Source organism: Suncus etruscus, chromosome 18, assembly GCF_024139225.1.
Source record: "Suncus etruscus isolate mSunEtr1 chromosome 18, mSunEtr1.pri.cur, whole genome shotgun sequence".
Lineage (NCBI taxonomy): Eukaryota > Metazoa > Chordata > Mammalia > Eulipotyphla > Soricidae > Suncus > Suncus etruscus.
The window spans coordinates 33922999-33946643 of NC_064865.1; the positions used below are offsets into that span (position 1 = coordinate 33922999).

General features: G+C 49.4%; 2 protein-coding genes and 1 non-coding gene across 3 annotated transcripts; all 3 read left to right on the forward strand.

Moving 5' to 3' along the window:
• The first annotated feature begins 1265 nt into the window (after positions 1 to 1265).
• Positions 1266 to 7942, forward strand: GTF2H4 (general transcription factor IIH subunit 4). Its single transcript, XM_049765376.1, has 14 exons — positions 1266 to 1426; positions 2625 to 2767; positions 3140 to 3244; positions 3922 to 4053; positions 4312 to 4408; positions 4502 to 4590; positions 4781 to 4892; positions 5034 to 5102; positions 5276 to 5359; positions 5698 to 5830; positions 6024 to 6154; positions 6962 to 7009; positions 7138 to 7216; positions 7639 to 7942. Exons 2-14 carry the CDS (start codon positions 2628 to 2630, stop codon positions 7809 to 7811), a joined length of 1392 nt encoding a protein of 463 aa, XP_049621333.1. The 5' UTR covers positions 1266 to 1426; positions 2625 to 2627; the 3' UTR covers positions 7812 to 7942.
• LOC125996808 (U6 spliceosomal RNA) lies at positions 2141 to 2242 on the forward strand. Its single transcript, XR_007491482.1, has one exon. It is a non-coding gene; the product is annotated as a U6 spliceosomal RNA (small nuclear RNA).
• Positions 7943 to 8054: 112 nt separating the features above from the next.
• VARS2 (valyl-tRNA synthetase 2, mitochondrial) lies at positions 8055 to 22341 on the forward strand. The gene is made up of 30 exons (XM_049765324.1): positions 8055 to 8141; positions 8541 to 8774; positions 8861 to 8942; positions 9054 to 9154; positions 9352 to 9473; positions 9546 to 9612; positions 10541 to 10638; positions 11768 to 11849; positions 12000 to 12119; positions 12472 to 12583; positions 13495 to 13583; positions 14463 to 14553; positions 14757 to 14884; positions 14986 to 15089; positions 15497 to 15578; positions 15828 to 15904; positions 15990 to 16065; positions 16293 to 16398; positions 16585 to 16655; positions 16772 to 16897; positions 17055 to 17159; positions 17270 to 17338; positions 17424 to 17502; positions 17616 to 17743; positions 17856 to 18008; positions 18691 to 18897; positions 20550 to 20661; positions 20788 to 20963; positions 21195 to 21323; positions 21411 to 22341. The coding sequence occupies exons 2-30, from the start codon at positions 8547 to 8549 to the stop codon at positions 21504 to 21506; spliced, it is 3216 nt and encodes a 1071-aa protein (XP_049621281.1). The 5' UTR covers positions 8055 to 8141; positions 8541 to 8546; the 3' UTR covers positions 21507 to 22341.
• The last annotated feature ends 1304 nt before the right edge of the window (positions 22342 to 23645 follow it).

The window sequence follows — 23645 nt, forward strand, 5'->3', positions numbered from 1 at the left end:
GCCCGAAATCTTGTATATTTTATCAAAATTAATTTAATTTAGTTTTGGGATCACACCAGCAATGCTCAAGGTTACTCCTGAAAGTGTTTGGGAATCATAAGGCTGATGGGAATTGAACCTGGGTTGGACAAGAACTTTACCTGTTGTACTATCTTCAGCCTCTGCTTTATTAAGTATTTTTTGCCGGACTGTAATTTGTCTTTTAATTTTATTTAACACAAAAAATATTGTCAATTTTGTTCCACTCTTTGAGGGCTTTAAACATTAATTTCTAAGGAAATTGAAACAAGGGCTGTAGAGAATGCTAATATGGATTGGGTGCATGCGGGAACCTCAGTTGATCCATATGGCTCTGATCTCCTGAACACCAGCAACAGTGATATACTCGCTCCCAATCCCCACACCAAGTTCAGCCTGAGTTGGAAACCTCTGAACACTCTACCTATTGTTTTTAAACAGAAATACTAGAACAACAAAACAAAAACAGAAGAGCTACAAGTATAACAATTTTTTACAGTTGTATTTTGCTCTTTGGTCCTGGTAACTGTACTTCAAATGCTAGTTACAGCATTTCCAAGCTGTCTAGCAGTAGGCACCAATTTTAAACTCACTGAGCTTTGAACTTCTACTTTGTCAAGAGGGAATATCAAAATTGGCCTTGGAGGAATTTGAGGAAATTTAATTCTAGTTTTGGCTGAACACTAATCCTTCCAGTTTCCCTGTATATGTTCATAAATCAAATTCGACAAAACAAAACAAAACAAAACAAAAAAACCCACCCTGTATTTACTAGGATTTTAAAACAAAATGGAATGGAATCAGGATTAAGGTTCATAGTGTGAATTTAAGCAAGGCGCATTAGAAAAGTGTTCCGCTTTTACCAGGAGCAACAATTCAAGGAACTCCATTTCGGCCTTTCCTAAACCTAAATCCCTTAAAGTCGACTGTGTCCCCAGCCCAGGACAACCATCAGGGCCCTTAGATTCGGCGCAGTGAACAAAAACTCTGGGGCAGCGAAGGTGGGAATCCACGCGGAATGTAGCGCGGCCCGCGATATTAGACGCTCTCAGTTAAAAACCCTGCTCCGCCTCGCTTTGCTTTCCGCGATGCATTTTGGGAGTTGTAGTTCTAAGACTGTCAATCAAACCCACGGTAGGTGAGGACAAGACTCTAATGCCCAGTGTGCTTCGCGGAGGGCGAGTGCAGCGCCTATTCTTACCCGCTCCTACTTTCCCACTCCTCCCTTCCTTTTTCGAGTCTTCTAGTCTGGACCACTGACTTGCTAGTTGTCTTCCTGCTTCCCGTCTTTTCCTTTCATTTTTCCACCATTTCTTTTCTCTGTTCCTGGAAGCCAAAGCGAGACATTGGCTTCAATCAAACGCCAGCTTTAGAATCTGGGTGCAAGAGCGGGGATCGACCCAGAGTTGTAAGGGGCACGGAGAGGGGGTGGCGGAGGATGAGAGCTGTGTGAGCCGCGGAAAAGGGAGGGCAGTGGAGAGAAAGAAGTGCAGAGAATTGACACTGTCGGTTGGGGTGATTGTGGAGGTAGCCTTAGGAGGGAAGAGATGGAGTTAGATTTCGAAATCGTGGATTATTTTGTGCCCAGAAATGTGGGGCCAAGTATCAATCAGCATTGGAGGCTGATCTGGCCTGCAGAGATGGGAGGGAGAGAGGACTGGCTTGGGACAGTTTATTTGTCAATGCTTAAAATAAAGATGAGGAAAGTCATTGATTTTGAAAAATGTGAAGCCATGAACAATTCTGTAGGTCTTATTTTCCAGAAGTGGCTTTTGCTTTTGCTTTTGTTTGGGTCCCTACCTGGAGGTGCTCAGTGCTGATGGGTTGCTTTTGGAGGTGCTGGAGATGAAACACTGAATTTAAAGCAAGTGCCTTATCTGCTGGACTATCTCTCCACCCTGCTACGAACAATTCTATCACTTGAAAATAAGATACATTTGAGGCTGGAGCACTAACACAGTGGTGTAGGGAGTTTGCCTTGCAAACCCGGGGCCTACCTGGATTCGACCTCTGGTATCCCATATGGTTACCAAGCCTGCCAGGAATAATTTCTGAGCACAGAGTCAGGAGTAACTCCTGAACACTGCCAGGTGTGACTCAAAAACCAAAAACATTTATTTTTGTGCTCACTTCGGCAGCACATATACTAAAATTGGAATGATACAGAGAAGATTAGCATGGGCCCTGTGCAAAAACATTTTTTTTAGAAGCTTTCAATTAGAAATTGAAGGAAGGGGGCCAGAGAGTACAGCAGTAAGGAGCTTTTCTATCCACAGTCAGTTGGTTCAATTTCTGGCATCAAACTTGGTTTCCTGATCATCACCAGCAGTAATTCCTGAGCATAGAGCCAGGGTAGCGCTGAACACTGCTGGGTCTAAACCCAAAACGAACAAACAAACAAACTGAGGAAAAACTATAGTTGGGAGTAGAACAGAATGGGGTTGGAAGGAGAGAGTGTGTGGGAGATGGCTTATATTTGACAAAAGGAAGTCAGAGCAAACTTGGGTTAGCTTTGGAGCCAGTGGATCTGGGATTGGACTGAAAAATCTGAGGGGTGACAGTGGTATGGACTATCAGTATGCATTTCTAACCTTTGTACCTTATAGGTGATGGAGAGCACCCCTTCAAGGGGTGGGCTGAACCGAGTACATCTACAATGCAAGAATCTCCAGGAATTTCTGGGGAGTTTGAGCCCTGGGGTACTTGACCGGTTATATGGTCACCCGGCTACCTGTCTAGCAGTCTTCAGGTGCGTGCCCCCTGATGGTAGGGACCAGGTGGGAGAAGTGTAGTCGTACCTGTGAACTGGTATAATTTATGGGTAGATGATTGGCTCAGGGTATCTTGAAGATTCAAGTGTCAGGCTAGGGATGGGGAGAGGAGTAAGTGATAGAGCACTTGCCTTGCATATATGAGCCCCTGGGTTTGGTTGCTAGTACAGGAATTAAACAAATGAACAAATGTACCAGGCTAAAACAGATGGAGTTTTTGAGGATCTTGAGACTGGTAAGAGAGTATGTGTTATGTAGGGAGACATGAGATGTTTGAGAGGCTACTGAGGGCAGAGATACAGATTAGACGCAGTTCTACTATTGACATTTTTTCCTTTACCCCCTTACAGAGAGCTCCCTTCCCTGGCTAAGAACTGGGTGATGAGAATGCTCTTCCTGGAGCAGCCTTTGCCACAAGCTGCTGTGGCCCTGTGGGTGAAGAAAGAATTCAGCAAGTGAGTCTCTGCTGTATCCCAGCTAGATAGAAATTTCTCAACTGTTAGATTTCCAAATCTTTGGGATACTTTTAGGCACTATTTTGGGCACAGCACACAATTTGTAATTAAATGTTTGGGAAATCGAATGCTATATTTTCCTTTTTGGAAAATTGTCATGTCTCCAAGAAGGTACTGTGGTCAAGATTGATTTTGAGGGCCCGGAGAGATAGCACAGCGGCGTTTGCCTTGCAAGCAGCCCATCCAGGACCAAAGGTGGTTGGTTCGAATCCCGGTGTCCCATATGGTCCCCCGTGCCTGCCAGGAGCTATTTCTGAGCAGACAGGCCAGGAGTAACCCCTGAGCACCGCCGGGTGTGGCCCAAAAACCAAAAAAAAAAAAAAAAAAAAAAAAAAAAAGATTGCTTTTGAAATCTCAGTGTGTGAAATAGTGTTCCAAGACTACCACTTCAGAAAAGGCAGGAGTGGAGGCCTTTGGGGGCTATCTTTTTTCTTCTTGGCCCTGCACTCAGGAATCCACTTGGTACCATATGGGATGCTGGGGATTGAATGGGGGTGGAGTGGGGTTGGGGTGTGTCAGTCTTGTGTAAGGCCAGAGTCTTTCCCATCATACTCTCTCTGGCCCCTGGGGCACCTTTTTTCATCAGAGATTTCACTCATATTTTGCTTCTATTACAGAGCTCAGGAGGAAAGCACAGGGTTGCTGAGTGGCCTCCGTATCTGGCATACTCAGCTGCTCCCAGGTGGTCTTCAGGGTCTCATTCTCAACCCCATCTTCCGACAGAACCTCCGCATAGCCCTTCTGGGTGGGTATGTCACTCCCATCTTTTCCTGAGACAGACCAGGGGAACTTGTAATTAAATTGTAAACTAAACTACTGGAGAGGGCCTTTCAGGAACCTTATAGGCTCTACCTTTAGAAATTGCTTTAGAATAAGTAGGATAAGATCTAGCTGCATGGTGTAGGAAACATTTCCCCATGGTGCATGGGGATGGCTATGAAATGTGGGCAGGGGGTGGTCAAGGAACTCAGACAGGGTTCCTTACTCTTGGCCCATCCTGGCCATAGGGGGAAGGCCTGGTCTGATGATACAAGTCAACTAGGACCAGACAAGCATGCCCGGGATGTTCCCTCACTTGACAAGTACGCGGAGGAGCGATGGGAGGTGAGGATCTGGGCATCTGTGTGTCTTTGCTTGTGCTGCTGGTACCCTTGGCCTTTAGAGGCAGTAATTTCTCTGTTCTCTTCTTGTCCTCAGGTGGTCCTGCACTTCATGGTGGGCTCTCCCAGTGCAGCTGTCAGTCAGGACTTGGCTCAGCTCCTCAGCCAAGCTGGTCTCATGAAGAGGTGAGGCAGCCAGAGGTACAGTAACGTCTTGCTTGGTCATCTCGAGATCCTGAGTAACTAGGGTAGATGAAGATGGCAGAGGGCTGACTGAAAAAGGAGAGCTGAGGAGAAATAACTGAGACTGTGTAAGAAAACCAAGAACGTTTTTTGCATATATTTCTGCCTATTTATTCTTTTGTCCTGTTCCTAGTACTGAGCCTGGAGAGCCACCCTGTATTACTTCTGCTGGCTTCCAGTTCCTGCTGCTCGACACCTCGGCCCAGCTCTGGTACTTTATGTTGCAGTATTTGCAGACAGCCCAGGTGAGGAACCCAGGAGCTGCCTGATCCACTTTTTTGGCAACCCACTGAGAGATTCCTCCTGTTCCCTGATTTTCTCTCTCCTCCTTTCCTAGTTTCTTCCTCTCATGTCTCTTGCCTTGTTTTCTCCCCCTTCCTCCCTAGAGTCGGGGCATGGATCTTGTGGAGATTCTCTCTTTCCTCTTCCAGCTCAGCTTCTCTACTCTGGGCAAGGTAAGCAGTGGGGCTGGCACTGGGATCAGGTGAGCAAACTAAAGGGGAATGCGATGGGGTGAGCTTATGGTGCAGCAGAATAAAAGAATGAACAAAGCAAGACTAGAAAGAGAGAAGAGGTAGGGAGAATAGGATGTGTTTTGGACCTCAGCTGGCTACCTCTTTTCCCCCAGGATTACTCTGTGGAAGGTATGAGTGATTCTCTGCTGAATTTCCTGCAACATCTGCGTGAGTTTGGGCTTGTTTTCCAGAGGAAGGTATGACCAGCCAGATATATGGTGTCTGGGGAAGAATCAGGGTAATATGTTACCTTGACATTTAATAAGGTATTGGCTTGGGGAAGGATTAACAGTATTGTAAATCACAGTACAATGATTATAAAGTTACAATGAAAAACAAAACAAAACAAAATATATGTGGTCTGGGAGGTGGTATCAGGAAGCAGCTGCCAGGTTGTAATTCTTCCACCTAGTCTAGTGGGAGAGGAGTTGGGAGTTGAAGCTTTGTACCCTGAGAGGGATCTGCTATCTCTAGCAGAAAATACACAAGAGTGACATCTGAAGGAGGGCTCTCTGCTTTTCCTTACATTTTCCAGAGGAAATCTCGGCGATACTATCCCACGCGCCTAGCCATCAATCTCTCATCAGGTGTTTCTGGAGCTGGGGGCACTGCTCACCAGCCAGGCTTCATTGTGGTGGAAACCAATTACCGCTTGTATGCCTACACGGGTGAGTGCACAGAGGGCCCCTTCAGGAGCAGGCTGGTGGTGCTGGCAGTGGGGAGCTGATGCTTATTCTTGCATTCAGAGTGCTCCCATTTTTGAAATTGAAGGAAGGTTCCAGGCAGGGGGAGGAGTAAGTGGGGGCAGGGACCTGGGTCTGGGAGCAGCTTTCTCATCTGTTCTCCCTTTTTCTGGGCCAGAGTCAGAGCTACAGATCGCCCTCATTGCCCTCTTCTCTGAGATGCTCTATCGCTTCCCCAACATGGTGGTGGCGCAGGTGACCCGGGAGAGTGTGCAGCAGGCCATTGCCAGTGGCATCACAGCCCAGCAGGTATCCCCACTTGGGGGAGGTAGAGACACACTGCATTTGGACATTTGGTGGGGAACATGGGGCTGGTATAGTAGGTGGCAGAGAGCTGCTCTGTTCAAGCACAGAGCAAGCATGTAAGGAGTGGGTCAGGATCTGGCTGTGTAAAGCAGACTCTTAAGGGAATACTATGGTGGGAGCAAGTGGTGCTCTGGTCTCAGAACCAGCTCTTCTATGCATCATTAGTAGCCCTATTTCTTTCTTTCTTTCTTTTTTTTTTTTAATATCTTCTTTATTTACAAGTTAGAATCAACAAAGACAATGACAATTCAGGAGACCAAATGGAGAGATGACAGAAACCCCCAGGGATCCCAAATGGAGCAGAAGGGAAAGGGATAATAGAGTAGAAGAAAAAGTCAACAATAAAAGAGCTCCCCCTTCTCCCCTACCCATGGATGCTAAGGGATAGTAGCTCCATTTCTTTCACTTTTCTGAGCCCGTTTTCTCAGCTGGAGCCTGGGAATACTGGGTATAGCATACGGGGAACACATGGGAATACCTCACAGATTAGTTGTGAAGGGTCAGTGACAGAACCTACAGTAGGTACTCAAAAAAGTAAAAGACGATGCTGTTAGGAAGACAAAAATAAGGCAATGGAGAGAGTGAAATAAGGAATGGCAGACTGACCGGTGGGACAGCAGTTTTGGACAACAGCTGAACAGGGATGGGTTGAGTTGATGAGAATCAACTTTTTTTCTGAGATGATCATCCAGTGGCATCAGGGTATAGCTTTTCTGACCATTTGAACCCATTGCTGTTCTCTCTCCCTAGATCATCCATTTCCTAAGGACAAGGGCCCATCCCGTGATGCTCAAACAGGTACCAAGTTGCCAGTGGCTGAGAGTGACTGACTGGCAATGAGATGTGGAGAAAGTAGCATTCAAATCTGGGGAATGAATGAAGGGCCGGGTGTTTGGGCAGCCCTCCTAAATCTCCTTGCCTTGCAGACCCCTGTGCTGCCCCCCACCATCACAGACCAGATCCGCCTCTGGGAGCTAGAAAGGGACAGACTGCGTTTTACTGAGGGTAGGGTGACTTTTGGAGATTTTATTCGTGGTCAGAGGGAGACAAGCAGGTCGTCACTGAGCAAAGATAATGCTTTAAATGTTGGGGTCACTGAATGTTTGGGAGACATGATCTGGCAGGACACTTGCAGTTGGGTCCTTAGCAGTAAATTCATTCTCTCAAATTGGTGCTAGAAAAGAGGCCTTGGGAGAGATAGGTGCAAATTAGAAATGCAATTTCTCTGGTTTTGGAGCCCATTGCCTGCTTTCCTTATTCGCTTGCCTTCCTTGATGAGTCTGGAAGATCACTCCCAGCTGCTGGTTAGCTTGTTAGGAGCCCAGGTACTGACAGGCCACAGGAGTAGTTGTTAAGTTGGGGTGCAAGTCACCCCGGAACCCCTCACCTCACACTCTGCCTTCTCCTGCCCTGCGGCTGGGCCCCAGGCGTCCTGTACTACCAGTTCCTTTCCCAAGTGGACTTCGAGCTGCTGCTGGCCCACGCGCGGGAGCTGGGCGTCCTGGTGTTCGAGAACTCGGCCAAGCGCCTCATGGTGGTGACCCCCGCGGGACACAGCGACGTCAGGCGCTTCTGGAAGAGACAGAAGCACAGCTCCTGAGAAGGAATGCGGAGAATTCGGGACTGACGGACCGGGCGGGGCGGGCCCAGCCGGCGCGGCCTCCAAACTCAGGGTTGTTTTTTTTAATGGACACTTGGGGACTCTTGTTAAATAAAGTTGTGGAAACTAAACCGGCGGCCTGTAGCCTCCCGCACCGCGCAGGCGCTGCTCCCTGGCCACACCTTCTGGCGGGGGGCGGAGCCGTGTCCGCTGCTGCGCATGCGCATTTCCTGGCGGCTCACGGTCCGGGTTGTTGCTCTCGGGTCCCACCACCGGGCCCTGCAGTCGCCGCGCGGGTCCCCCTCGGGGTAGCAGCGGCGGGCTCACCTGGTGAGCCCGCGCCGGGCGGTGTCTGGGAGGCGCAGTGGCTGGGCGGAAAGAAGAGAAGGTTTGGCGGTGCAGGGCCGAGGACCGTGTGGGAACTAGGAAACCGGCCAGACTGCCAACTCTTGGGCTCACCGTCATGCATGTCACTTCTGGTCCCTGCAACCTCACTTCCCCTTCCGTGTGCCAGCTGGCGCCCCTAGGTCGCAGGTACTTCCACGTTGAGGGCTAGACACCCCCGAGGCCTGCCTGCCCCTGAAAAGCGCTGGTTTCCCAGGCTCCAGGGCCTACGCTTGCAGGCCACTCTATGGGCCTGCATAGGACTTTGAATGACATGCGTGGGGCTGAAAGTAAAGGTTGGGGTGTGACCCTCCACTCCCCCCATGTGCTTCTGTGTTCTGTCAGGAACTGATGTTGGCCCCCTTCCAAGCACTCCCGATGCCTCGTTTGCCTCTGGCCCCTCTTCGACCACCTTTCTGGGGACTAAGGGCCTCACGGGACTTCCAAAGGTCGCAGCCCCTGTCTACCAAGTCAGAACCCTCTGGGTCCCCCAGCTCCAGGAAGAACCGGGAAGCCAAGCAGAAGCGCCTGCGAGAGAAACAGGCGGCACTGGAAGCTGGGCTGTCCAGGGAAAGCAAGGTAGAGGGATGGGGGGGGGTTCTAAAAAGCTCGTTTGGATTACACAGGGTATTGCCACCCCCACTTTTGATTCCTCCTCTCCCCAGCCCCCTGCAGAATCCAATAAGGCCTGGACTCCCAAGGAGATCGTATTGTATGAAATTCCCACAGAATATGGTGAAAAGAAAGGTAACCAGAACTTGAAGGTTTTGTTCCTTACATTTTTGCTGAGCATCTGGTCTGCTGAAATGCAGCCAGAGAACAGTTGAGGAGCTGTAGGACTCTCCTGTGCCTCCACAGATGTCGCCCAGCCTCTACCTCCTGCATACAGTCCCCGCTATGTTGAGGCGGCCTGGTACCCTTGGTGGGTACGAGAAGGCTTCTTCAAACCCGAGTATCAGGTAAGTACCTGGTAGGCCAGGGTCCGAGGATTTCTCATTGAAATCCCTCATTTCTCATTGTAGAATATACATAACCTGTGAGGCTGGTGGGCAGAGCTTGCCAGACTCCTTTCTGCTTTGGAGGCACCAGAGGGTGCTGTTTTCCAAGGAAACACCTACTTCATGCTTGTCCTTTTGACTTTTTCCCACTATTTTAGGCCAGATTGCCCCAGGCCACCGGGGAGACCTTTTCTATGTGTATCCCACCTCCCAATGTCACAGGCTCCCTGCACATCGGACATGCACTCACAGTGGCCATACAGGACGCTCTCGTGCGATGGTGAGGTCTGGGAAGGAGGGAGGATAGAACTTGGAAGTTCAGAGGGTGAAGTTAAAAGTATTTCTTTTGCAGGCATCGCATGCGTGGGGATCAGGTCCTGTGGGTCCCTGGCTCAGACCATGCAGGAATTGCTACCCAAGTATGTCTTTTGCCATTTTTTTTTTTTTTACCTTTTTTTGGGTGAAAAAGATATTTTCCAAAAGGGGTTTCTTTCCTTCTCTTTGTCAGTTTTTACTTTATTATTTTTTTAAGGATTGATGTTTCAGGGATGGATGATGTTTCAGAGATGCAGTGCTATACCACTACCAGAGTGCCAGTATCTTATCTCTCCACCACTTCCTATATGTCCCTTCTCATTAGTAAACTCGGTTCTTCTTTGGTGGGTGAGGACCCAATACTCAGCAATGTTTAGGAACTATTCTCTGGATACCATGCAGTGCTGGGGATCAAACTCATATTTTCCACATACAAAACATCCAGCCTTTTTTCAAACTCAGGGTCTACTACCTTTTTTTTGGGGGGGGAGATGGGTTTTGGTTTTGGTTTTTTGGGTCACATCTGGTGGTGACTCAGGGGTTACTCCTGGCTCTGTGCTCTGAAATAGGCTTGGGGGACCATACGGGATGCTGGGAATCAAACCAGGTCCGTCCAGGGTTGAGCACATGCAAGGCAAATGCTCTACCATTGTGTTGTTGCTCTAGCTCCTACCTTTGACCATTGTTTATTCCCTTACTGTATTTCTTTGTATTTCACTTATGAGTGAGATCGTTTGATATTTGTCCTCACTCTGCTTAGCAAAATACTCTGTAGTCATATCCACGTGGTAGCAAATCGCAGAATTTCATCTTATAGCTGAGTAAGGAGTTAAAGTAAGTAGTAAAGTATATATACTTTATCCTTTCATCTGTTCTTGAGCTCTTGGCTTGTTTCCAGATCCTGGAAACCTGACTTTCCTTGGAAACACGATAACGAACATAGGAATGCGCATATCTTTTGAATTCATGTTTTCATACTCTTGGGGTAGATGTCTGGGCAACTTGAGTCTTTGTTCACTTGCCCTCTAATAGGCAGTGGTTGAGAAAAAATTGTGGAAGGAGAGAGGAGTCAGGAGACACGAGCTAAGCCGAGAAGACTTCCTTCAGGAGGTGTGGAAGTGGAAGGAAGAGTGAGTATGAGGGTAGGGTTGGACCTTGCTTCCCACCTTAGCTGAGGGTCTTCCTGTCCAGCCCCTACTGCTCTTGGGGTAATTCCTAAAACCCTTTCACATTTGGTGGTGTCTCCAGACTTTGTGTTTATATGTTTCATGTGTGTATTTATGTCTATAGATTTATAGATACAGACACCCTTCAGATTTACTGTGCATTTGTTTCCAATGGATCACAATAGAGCAAATACTATATTAAAGCAAGGCACAGGAAAATTTTGATTTCCTAGTGCATAGCAAAGTATTGTTTAGGGGCTGGAGAGAGATAGTACAGCGCCTGGCTTTGTACACAGCACTGTACAGATATGTACAAGTTGTACACATATGTACAAAGTAAAAATGGCAGAAGACATACATATGAATACATATGGTTTCAATCCCTGGCATCTCATAGGTCCCTTAAGTCCACCAGGAGTGGTTCCTGAGACAGAGCCAGGAGTAACTAAGCATCACTGGGTGTGGCCCTGAACAAAAAAATAATGTTTGTACTCTACTGTAGTCTATTGTATGTACAATAACATTCTAAATGAATAATGTACCTGACTAAGAATATTGTATTGCTAAAAAACTTTTTTAGACTCACCATTATGTGAGTCTTCAGTGAATTATAATCTTTATGCTGATGGAGGATCTTGTGAAATATGTAGTATCTGGAAAGCACAATTAAAGCACAGCTCAATAGGAAGTGGACATATATCTGTGTGCTTGTATGTGAATATACACACATGTATATTTTCCCACTTCTCCAAGTTTCCCTTTCTTAAATTTCATCATCTCTCATACTTAGTCCCTCTTTTCATTTGCTTTAAGTTATCCTCGTCTTTCAGGTCTGTAGTCACATACCAACTTCTCTGTAAATCTTTATTTTAGCTTCCTACATTTGGTCACCACCTCCTCTGTTACTTAGAGCTTTTTACTTTTTTCAGTGTTACAGGAAACACTTTTCGGGGTTGGTGTGTATGTTTCTATTAGCAGAATTCTGGAGGCCAGATCACGACCCACCACTCTAGCACCCACTACTGTGGGGCTATCACTGAGATTGGAATAGATGCTTAGGACTTGTTTGCTGATCAAAGCTCTCTGGGTCTAGGAAAGGTGGAGAGATCTGCAAGCAACTCCGTGCTCTGGGGGCCTCCCTTGACTGGGGCCGAGAGTGTTTCACTATGGATGCTGTAAGTGCCCCTTGATCCCTGAGGTGTCAGGGAGGTGTTGAGAGACTCCTGCTGGGAAGTGGCTTAATTTATGAAGGTGGAATGCGTGAGTCCCTGTGGGGTGATGGGCTGAGAAGGAACTGTCGGATATGGACACTCAAGTTGTTCTAGGGCTCCTCAGCAGCAGTGACTGAAGCTTTCGTGCGACTCTATGAGGCAGGGTTATTGTATCGGAGCCGGCAGCTTGTCAACTGGTCATGTGCTTTAAGATCAGCCATTTCAGATATTGAGGTGAGGAGGAAGGGAGAGAGCGAGGAGGAGGGGTATGAGTTGGGGCTGAATGAAAGGTCTTTCTCTGGAGCTGGGTTTGCAGCTAGGTGCTGATCTGGCAGACTCTCAGGCTATAAAATTCTGACTTAGTTGGGAATGATAGAATTATTTATTTACCAGGGTTTTGAGAGAACTCATGGAGGTACTTGTCATGTTTTTATGTGGTTGGAAAGCTTGTAGATTTGTAACTGTGCAGGTGGGGGTTGGGGAATATGGCTCTCATGCCCCTGGCCTGGTGGCTGAGTGAGTGGAGAGGTGGGCCTGGTGTAGTCTTACAAAAAGTTCTCTGACTTGACTTCTTGATTGCTTTCAGGTAGAGAACCGGCCTCTGTCAGGCCGCACAGAGCTCCGTGTGCCTGGCTGCCCCAGCCCTGTGACTTTTGGCCTCCTTTTTTCCGTGGCCTTTCCTGTGGATGGAGAGCCTGGTGAGGGATGTCTTTGAGTTTTCTGCATAATTCTGCTTCTCCTTATTCTCCAGCCAGTCCTTTGGCTTCCCCATTGTCTCCTCTCCCCCACAAGCCATTTCCTATTTCCCATGGGAGCTTGTCGGAGGGACATCAGGAGTCTTGTTTGTTGGTGGTGGCATTTTGTAGGGACCTACCCTGTGTACTCTGGGCCATGTAAGAAAAGTGCCATACTTGCTGCCCTTTGGGAATTTGCTGTAGTTCTGTAGGAGGCTATTACTCTGAAGGTCAGTTCTTGAGTGTGTTCTGAAGTCCTCTAATGTGTACAGCAGGGGTCTCAAACTCGAGGCCCTCCACACAACATTTTGTGGCCCGCGGCTGGCCTTCAAATATCGCAGTATTCGCGATTATTCGCTTACCGAATAATCACAATAAAAATCACATTAGTAAGAAAAAAATCGCATTAAACATTCACATACCCCAAGCAGTTCCATTCGGGGTATGCAAATGTTTAATGCGATTTTTTGTGATTTTTTTTTCTTACTAATGCGATTTTTTATTGCGAATATTTGGTTAGCGAAATCCCTTATGCTGCCCTGCCTCACCCCGACTTTGCCTCCTGTGGCCCCCAGGTAAATTGAGTTTGAGACCCCTGGTGTACAGCATTTGTAGGAGAGAACCCAGTGCCCACACACAGCCTTAATTCTATTAGTGCTATTGCAAGTAAGAGAGGAGTTCTTAGCACTGGACAGTACCTTGTATATGGACAATCCAAGCTACCATAGATACCGATCTGAATTTTCTCTAGTTTCTCCAGAGAACTGTTCCACAGACTGTCACCCATTTTCTCTCTCAGCACTCTTGGCTTTAGCAATGTTGAGAGTGAGGAACCAGGGCAACAACTAATTTCTTGTGCTTGAACTTTGTTCTAGACGCAGAGGTTGTGGTAGGAACCACAAGACCAGAGACATTGCCTGGAGATGTGGCTGTGGCTGTCCATTCTGCTGATACCCGTTACACGGTAGCACCCTGCCTCACTGCTGCTTGCCCTTCGCACCCAAGATTTCTCCTTTCTCCTTTTAGGGTGCCAGGCTCTTCCCTTCCGAGCCTGCTTCTTGTTCCTAAGGTTTCTTTCCTCTCAGCTCTCTACGTTTTTCATTCACTCCTTCACACATTACACTTCTTTTCAGCTTGGGGTTGAAGAGCTGTGGCTGGGGGTCAAATGCACCCCCCCCTTAATTATGTGTCTTTAAATAAGCCACACAGCCATTGATGTATTATCTTGGTTGTGTTAAGGAAGTGGAGCCATTATATAAAGCTGCAGTTTCCCTTTTGCCCTGCAAAGCTTAAAATATTTATGCTGGGCCCGAAGAGATAGTACAGCGGCATTTGCCTTGCAAGCAGCTGATTCAGGACCAAAGGTGGTTGGTTCGAATCCCAGTGTCCCATATGGTCCTCCGTGCCTGCCAGGAGCTATTTCTGAGCAGACAGCCAGGAGTAACCCTTGAGCACCGCCGGGTGTGGCCCAAAAACCAAAAAAAAAAAAAAAATTATGCTTTGAACCCTTTAAGAGCAAGTTTGCTCACTGACTCTGGCTCTTTCCCTTCCGGAGTCCCCCCTTTCTGCCAGGTTCATTTTTCTTTTTTGGTTTTTGGGCTACACCCAGTGACACTCAGGGGTTATTCCTGGCTAGTGCTCAAAAATCGCTCCTGGTTTGGGGGACCATATGTGATGCCGGGGGGTGGGGGATCGAACTGCAGCCCATCCTACATTAGCTTGTGCAAGGCAGATGTCCTCTTGCTTGTGCCATGGCTCCAGCCCCCTCTGCCAGGTTCTTATGCCCAACAACCCCCACCCCTGGCCTCTCGTGCCTGCCAATCATTCTTCTTCCTTCCCTTAGCATCTACATGGGCGACAACTTCGTCACCCTTTGACTGGACGGCTTCTCCCCCTCATCACAGATTCTTCTGTTCAGCCCCACCTGGGCACGGGTGAGTGGATATCAGGGAGGGAGAGGAAGCTGGGGGTTCTGGAGGAGGGGAAGAAGAAAGTGGGAAGGTGGTTGAGGACCAAGGAGATTGAGTTGAGCATATAGAAATCAGAAGGTACATTGGGGTATAGGTTGTGAGCAGTTTCTGGAACAGAAAAAGTCAAGATTGGGGTTCAATGCTCACCAAGATTCTGTTCCCCCCAGGGGCTGTGAAGGTGACTCCAGCTCACAGCCCTGCTGATGCAGAGCTGGGAGCCCGCCACTGCTTGAACCCTCTGAGCATCATTTCAGAGGATGGAACCATGACCTCCCTCTGTGGGGACTGGCTACAGGTGCTGCCACTTCTCCCTCCTTCAAGGGTGCCCTCTGTCTTCTCCCCATTTCCATTCTTGTTTCCTGGGTCTCTAGCCTTCATTCTTGCCTTTTTTCCCAGGGCCTTCACCGGTTTGTGGCCCGAGAAAAGATTATATCTGCACTCAGGGAGCAGGGCTTGTACAGAGGTGTCCAGAACCACCCCATGATACTGCCCATTTGCAGGTAACCAACCCCCCATTTTTGGGGGGGCCATACCTGGCGATGCTCAGGGGTTACTCCTGGCTCTCTGCTCAGAAATCATTCCTGGCAGGCACGGGGGACCATATGGGAGCCGGGATTCGAACCACCATTGGTCCTGGGTCAGCGCTTGCAAGGCAAACGCGCTACCGCTGTGCTATCTCTCCGGCCCCCACCAACCTGCTTTTTAACCGTCCTCCCCAGAAGGGAGTGGATGAGGTTTAGGAATGATGGTAGAAGGGCTCTGCCACCCCCCACTTTACCTGCCTCAGTTTGGTGTGGATTTGTGGCTGTCCTCTCCATGCCGAAGGCCAAGCACAAAGTGTAGGGTTCTGTGTCCCTGGGTGAAGGCACTGGTCTTAGGGCACTGGCCTCACCCTACTTCCTTTTAGCCGTTCAGGGGACGTGGTGGAATACCTACTGAAGAGCCAGTGGTTTGTGCGCTGCCAGGAAATGGGGGCTCGTGCTGCCAAGGTGAGGCTGTAGGGAGGAAGGGTTGGGTCTGTGGGGTGGGTACTCTGATTGGAGATGAAGAACAGAGAGAATGGAGGGTCTTGTAGGACCTTCAAGTATGCATCTGAGGAGACTGAGACCCCTGGCATCCTCACTCTGGCTCAGAATCTTCCTAGAAGGTTTGGGATGCCCTAAGAGTCAAAAACTAACAGGTCTGGGAGGGGGTGCCCAGGCAGACAGGGAAGTACTTACCAAAGTCCTTTCCTTTAGGCTGTGGAGTCAGCGGACCTGGAGCTCAACCCACCCTTCCACCAGAAGAACTGGCAGCACTGGTTTTCCCACATTGGGTAAGGGGTGGGTTGCATTCATGGTGATGGGGAGGGGGCCCTCCTTCTCAGGGATGATGAGAAGTCACTCATGTCCTCTCCACAGGGATTGGTGTGTCTCCCGGCAGTTATGGTGGGGTCATCAGATTCCAGCCTACTTGGTGGTGCAGGAGCCCATGGAGGTTGGTCAGGGGATATGAAGAGACACCGAGTATGTGGGGGAAGAGCCAGAGCACAATCTTGGGGTTTCCTACTACAGTCTCAGCTCCAGAATTCTTGATTCTTATCAGCTTGAGTCTGTATTTCTTCATATAGCCACCAGAGAGCCCACCTTCCCACCCCAATGAAACCTGAAAACGACTTTGGGACATCTTAGTCTTCCCTCCCCACCCCTTCTTCTCCTCCACAGGGTGACATGGAGGAGTGTTGGGTGGTTGGGAGGACAGAAGCTGAAGCCAGAGAAGTAGCTGCGGAGCTAACAGGAAGGCCAGCGGCAGAGCTAACACTGGAGAGAGGTGAGTGCCTCAGGAGTGGAGAGCAGGGAAGGTGCCCAGGTGCTGACCAGAAGAGGAAGGGGCATGAATGCTGGGAAAGGGGTGTTAGGCCTGACCTTTCCAGTGAGGGCTAGGTGGGGGCAGCAGGCTGGAAAGGAGGGCAGCAGTGGACTGAGATTCCTGATTTCCAGTTCGTCTGTTTCCCAGACCCTGATGTCCTGGACACCTGGTTCTCCTCTGCTCTTTTTCCCTTTTCTGCTTTGGGCTGGCCCCAAGAGGTGAGGTGGGTTGAGAGGAAGAGGGGGAGATGGGGCATGAGAAAGTCTGGACCTCCTGAGTTTTAGGAATAGTCTCCAGCCTTGGGCCTGGGACACTTTTTCTCTCTCTTCTCTAGACGCAAGACCTTTCTCGTTTCTACCCCTTGTCACTTTTGGAAACGGGCAGTGACCTCCTGTTCTTCTGGGTGGGCCGCATGGTCATGTTGGGGACCCAGCTCACTGGGCAGCTCCCCTTCAACAAGGTAACAGTTGCCCCAAAGTTGGCCTCTGCTCTAAACTCCTGTGCAGTGGGGTCCCTGATCCTGGCTCCTCTTTCCCAACTCCCTTTCCACCTTGGTTTTTAAGGCGTGGAGGATCATGACTCCAAGCCCTCTCCATTGTCTCCCTTTTCACTTCCAGGTGCTTCTTCACTCCATGGTTCGGGATAGGCAGGGCCGGAAGATGAGCAAGTCTCTGGGGAATGTGTTGGACCCACGGGACATCATCAGTGGGGTGGAGCTACAGGTCAGATGAAAGGCTGGTGAGGGTTAGGGTTTGGGGAGAGTGGGGATCCCAAGGAGAGGACTAGATGGGAGGGACGAGCCCCTTGACAGAGCCATTGATCACCCAAATAGGTACTGCAGGGAAAGCTGCAGGATGGGAACTTGGACCCTGTGGAATTGGCGCTTGCAGCCACAGCACAGGTGAGCCCCACTGTCACTCGGACCCTGGCTTCCTCTGTCACCAGGCCCGGGCCTCATGGCCTCTTCTGACCTCCCTCTGTTACAGAGAAAGGAATTTCCTCAAGGGATACCTGAGTGCGGGACAGATGCCCTGAGATTTGCCCTGTGCTCCCATGGAGCCCTTGGTAGGTTGGGGTGAGGGAGGTGTTGACACAGAGCTCTTGTGCTGGGGCTGGAGCACAGATGCCCATAAGCTCCTTCCCTGCTGTCAACTTGCATTTTCAATATGCACCTCCAGGGGGCGACTTGCACCTGTCTGTCTCTGAGGTCCTCAGCTCTAGACATTTCTGCAACAAGATCTGGAATGCACTGCGCTTTATCCTCAATGCCCTAGGGGAGAAATTCGTGCCCCAGGCTTTAGAAGAGGTGAGAGATGAGGGTGGGCAGTGTTGGAAGGGTGGAAGGCCGCCTCTAGGAGGAAAGGCAGAGCACTGTGGGCCAGACAGGCCCTGTTCTATAAAGTCCCTTCTGCCTGCAGCTGGCCCCTTCGTCCCCCATGGATTCCTGGATCCTGAGTCGCCTCGCACACACTGCCCTGGAATGTGAGCGAGGCTTCCGCAGCCGGGAGCTGTCGCATGTTACCCATGCCTTGCACCACTTCTGGCTGCACAATCTCTGTGATGTCTACTTGGTGAGGGAGACTCCCCCCACCCCACCCCCCCAGCGCCTTGATTCAGTCCAGTGGCCCAGGGATCTGAAACACTCCTGATTGTTGCGGCAGGAAGATGGAGTCTCTAGGGTGGTCTCTGATGTAGCCTTGGCACTTCCCTGCCCATCTCCCTGCCATGGGGTTGGAGGGAAAGTGGTAGAAGGGTGTTGGGGTGGAAGAGGCCTTTTCTTTCAGGTCCTGTAACCACCAAATCAAACCCTGGTAACTTGGCAGACTGGGAGCTAGGTAGTAAAGTTGGTTGGGGGGGGGGGCGGAGAGAATATGTGTGTGTGTGGTGTGTGTATATGTGGGTTAAATGCGCACATACATGTTTTCATTCCTTGGCCCAGGTGCTCTTGCTGCTGGCCTAGGACTGCTGGCTTATATCACTGCTTCTCAACTCTTCAGTAATTTTGTTATTTTTGATTTAAAAACAAACAAATTCAGTGTCTTTCAGAACTACACAATCCTTCCTGGACATTTTCTTTTTTGCCTACCTCTGAGTGGCCCTGCTCTTGATTTCCTTTCTGTTCTAGCATATGCCCCTGGTTAGCAGAAGGCATCAGAGACACTGGGGGCTCCTGCGTGTGTTTACCCCCTTCCCCCATATAGGGCAGTGTGTGTTCTCACAACCAGGGCCATGACCTGCTGGCTTTCCCCCTAGGAAGCTGTGAAGCCAGAGCTGCTGCGTCGTCCCCGCCCTACAGAACCTCCCCAGGTCCTGTTCTCCTGCGCTGACATTGCTCTGCGCCTTCTTTCCCCACTGATGCCCTTCCTGACTGAAGAGCTCTGGCAAAGGCTGCCCCCCAGACCTGGTGGCTCCCCAGCCCCTAGCATCTGTGTTGCTCCCTACCCTAGTGCCTCCAGTTTGGTGAGTCATGGGTTCGTGGAGTCTTGGTAAGGAATGTGTGGGGGGTGGGGAGGTCTCTTGAGGGACTCATGCTCTGGGGCTGTGGACAGGATCAGTTTGAATTTTACTTTAAGAAGTAAAATTTTTTTTTGGCGGGGGGGGGGGTGTGTGTGTGGCGCGGAGAGATAGCACAACGGTGTTTGCCTTGCAAGCAGCCGATCCAGAACCAAAGGTGGTTGGTTCGAATCCCAGTGTCCCATATGGTCCCCCATGCCTGCCAGAAGCTATTTCTGAGCAGACAGCCAGGAGTAACCCTTGAGCACTGCCGGGTGTGGCTCAAAAACCAAAAAGAAAAAAAAAAAGAAGGTTTTTTGGGGGCTACACTTGTTGGTGCTTAGAACTTTCTCCTGGCTCTGTGGTGTTTGGGGGAATATATGGGGTACTGGATACTGGATACTGGGGATCGAGTCTGAATAAGCCACATGCAAGACTACTTCCTACCCGCTGTACTATTGTTCTGCCCTCTGTAGAGTCTTTTTAATTGGTGCCGGGTATTAATGCAGGGATGCTGTGTACCCCTGTGGTATATCCCTAGCTTCTGTGGGATCTTTGGGGGGCTTCTGGGGTGAATTGTTCTTACAGGGCTTGGCAATGATAGGTGTTAGCATGGGTCTGATCTGACTACTACCTGTAGACGGAACCTTAGCAGCTTTGAGGCCAGACCTCAGTTTCCCTCATCTTTAACTGTTGGGGATGGTAATAGTGCATATCAACGGCTGTGGTAAAGATTAGAGATTAGTAATAGGAAAGCTTAAAAGTTTCTGTATTTTGAAGTTTTATTTATTTATTTTTAATTTTTAATTTTAATTTTTTTTGTTTTTTGGGTCACCCAGCAGAGGTCAGGGGTTACTACTGGCTTTATGCTCAGAAATTGCCCCTGGCAGACTTGGGGGACCATATGGGATGTCGGGATTTGAACCACTGTTCTTGTGCATGCAAGGCAAATGCACTACCTCCATACTATCTCTCTGGCCCTATTTTATTTTATTTTATTTTATTTTATTTTTTGGGAGGGAGAGGAAGCTGTGGAGGGGGGTGGGAAGGTAATGAAAGTGTGAGGTGGGGGAGGGCCGGGGAGCGGGGCTGGAATTGAGCGCCGGCTTGACACAGCCTGGCCTATTTTGAAGTTTTAATAATTTTAAAGGACACATGTCCAAACTCCTCCAGAAGTCATTTAAAACTATTTTAAAAAAACTATTTAATTTTGGTCCCTTTTTGCTTCTGAATCACACACCACACAGTCGTGCTTAGGAGCTGTTTCTGTGTTTGGTGTCACTTCTGGGGAACCATGTGGGTTTCCTGCATACAAAGCTCATGCTCAGCCCTTTGCACCATGTGTCTGACCCTTATATTTCTTTATTTACTTGGCTTTGTGAGTTTTAAATTGTTTGTCATCTTTGGTCAGAGGATCTAGATGCACAGGCACCAACAGCTCATCATCTAAGATCTTAGATGGCGCCCTAGTGTTTGTCATGTACCATGCAGGTGGTGGAGGGAGTGAAGTGAATGAGACACAACTTGTGGCCCTGAGGAGACAGGATAGATGGGTGCCAGGTGAGTTGGTAGCAGGATGGTCTTCTAGGAGCCACTGTCAGCTCTGCATCCCCTCTCAGGAGCACTTGCACCAGCCCAAGCTGGAAGGACACTTCTCCCGGGTTCAGGAGGCTGTGCAGGCACTGAGGGCCCTGCGAGCCACCTATCAGCTCACCAAAGCCCGACCCCGAGGTGAGATGTGGATCTGAGTTCAGGCAGGCTATTGGGGGCAGGGAGGCCCCTCTGGGCCAGATGGGAAGGCCCTCCCTCCGGCCACCTCCCATTCCTGACCCCTGCCATTGTCCCCTTCCTTCCCAGTGCTGCTGCAGAGCTCTGAGCCTGGAGAGCAACACCTCTTCGAGACCTTCCTGGAGCCCATGGCTACACTGGGGCACTGTGGGGCTGTGGGGTTCTTAGACCCTGGCATAGCACCTCCTTCTGGCTGGGCCCAGACCCCACTCAGTGCTACTGCTCAGGCGTACATGGAGCTGCAGGTGAGCAGGCGATAGTAGGAGGGGGATAAAGGTGGTTGGGGGTTGGGGATAGGGATGTTGTAGCACATGCTGAGCATGCACAAGACTTAGTTTGATCTTCAATACCACATGGCTCCAGAGTACTGCTGATTGGCCCTATAGAGAAAAGATGTCAGGAGGAGGGGAAGGGTGTTAAGGTGAGGAGGGGTCCCTATTTGGGGTGGGGGGCATCAGATGTCTTCTGTTTCTCAGGGCCTGGTAGATCCCCAGACCCATCTCCCTCTGCTGGCTGCCCGGAGACACAAATTGCAGAAGCAGCTTGATGGGCTCCTAGCCCGAAACCCAGCTGGGAAAGAGGCAGAGATTCAGAGGCAGCAGAGGGTGAGGCTGGGAGACCCTTTCTGCGGGAGTGAACTTGGGTGGTAGGGACCCATGCCATGAGCCTCACCTGCTTCTCTTTGTACCTAGCTTTTTTCCCTGCAGTTGGAGCTGTTGAAGCTGGACCAGGCGGCCTTGCACCTACAGCAGCTGCTGGCTGTATGTCCCAACTCCCAGGAGCCCTGAGTTTCAGCTGCCTGTTTTTCCCTGGTGTGATCCTTCCTCCCAGGGCTTTGCAGACTCAAACTGGCAGCTGCCAGATTCTAGGATGCTTCAGCGTCCTTCCTTCCTCATTTTGTAAATGAGACAGACTGGCTGTGTCATTGTGCCCTTGAGGACTGACGCCCTTGGGTGTTTCTGAGTGCAGGCATTCCTGCCTTAGCCTCCCTCCTGCAGGTTTTGGAAGGAGGAGGAGACCAGATGGCACATCAGCACAATAACCTTTTCTTCCTTTTTCCTTGGGTGATTCTTTTACCTTATTGCTGTTCCCCAAGACTAGATCTGGGGGAGGTCTGCCTTTTAGCTACCTCTTGGCATGTGGCTCTGGGCCACAGGGAGTGCGGGCTTTGGGGTGGGGAGCCTGCCCATTAAGGACAGGAGTTGAGCAGGGCCCTGCCAGACACCATGGCCAGAACTCAAGAACTGTGTGAAGAATTCCCACACTACTTCAGAGACTGTCTCTGCAAGTTCTTTGTGTCATATCTCTTGTACCCAGGGCTATCAAGAGGAAAAAGGACTTCCTTTAGGCCTGTGGGGTATGGGATGTGCTGAGGATTGAGACTTTAACCCAATATACATATGAGAGCAGATTTAGGGCCACACTGCCCAGCTGAGGGAGGTACCTACTCAACAACCAGCTGTTCGTTGAGACCTGTTTCCCTCAGCAGAAGAACCAGCCACTGGCTGGTACCATTTGAAAAATGTTATGAGGTGGGTGTACTTCAGTTTGAGTAAAAGAAACAATAAAAGAATTGGTCCAAAGTGTGATCTTGAACTCAAACCAATAAATTAGAGGAAGGTTCTTTTTGGCTCCTGTGACTAGGCTTCACATAGAAAGGACATGTCCTTATGTGGGCAGAGTGGTACAGAACACGAGAATTGGGGACACGCCTGTTTACATCTTGGCTTCCTGCCATTCCTATGTTCATTCCAGCTCTGGTTGAAGATCTGCACCATATTTACATCCCACAATGAGGGAGGAGACTGGGGTAAATGTTTTTCCTCCCCTGAGAGCCCCCTTATCCCCGCCCAGTTCAGCAGGTGCTGGTATCTTTCTGGATACTTGGCTCTTTACCTAAGAATTAAGCATATCTCTGCCCTTGCACTTTCATATCAGCAGGGGGTGTCAGGAACTATAAGTCAGGAACTATATCCAAGGTCACCTATGCTGGGCCAGGTTTGGGGTGGGAGGGAAGGTAAAGGAACTAGGTGTTTTTGTGTAGACAGATTGTGTTGGTTAGGAGTCTGAATACAAATTGTTAAAGTGAAATTTAAACAAATTTTAGGAGGTAGAGGAAGTAGCCATGTGGGCATTTAGGAAATGTCCCAGGTAGAGGGAAGAGCCAGAGCAAAGCCAAAGTGGATTGAGTGTAGGGAGACGGGAAAGGTGCAGTCAGGCTGGTGCTGTTGGTTGGGATGAAGTCTCAGCCTCCCAGGCTATGTTGGCTAGCATGGCAGCCTCATGGCCATTTAAAGTAACAGACTTTATTTTTTGTTTTTGTTTTTGTTTTGGGACCACACCGGGCAGTGTTTAGGACTTACTCCTGGCTTTGCACTTGGATTACTCCTGGCGGGACTTTGGGGGGGGGGTGCTATATAGGTTGCTGGGGATTGAACCAGTGTTGGCCAGGTATAAGGTAAGCACCCAACACACTGTGCTGTCATTAAAATAACAGAAGTTAAGTAAACACTCAGTTACTGGGCTGGGGATATAACTCCAGTGGTAGAATAGAGGCCTGGATTTGATCCTAGTTTTACAGTAAAGAAAGAAACTATTCAGTTCCTCAGTGATAGGAGCTGTGTGTGTGTGTGAAACTTCTGTGCACAGGAGGCCCAAGGTCTCCTAGGGATATTTGGCCTAATTGTGGCTTGGGCCTCATTGAAGTGCTTGGCCCATGGTGGTGATGGGGGCCTCTAGGACTGTATATGTTGATGCTCTGGGATCCATATGGTGCTGTGAGCCAAATTGCCTCAAGTAATATGTTCCTTGAATTTCAAATGTGGCCACCAGGTTGGTCAGGGCTGATAATCAAATATGAGTGTTGTCATGGAGGGTAGTATTAAAAAGTGCTAGTGTGGAACTTTGTAGAAGTTCCTTGTTGGCTT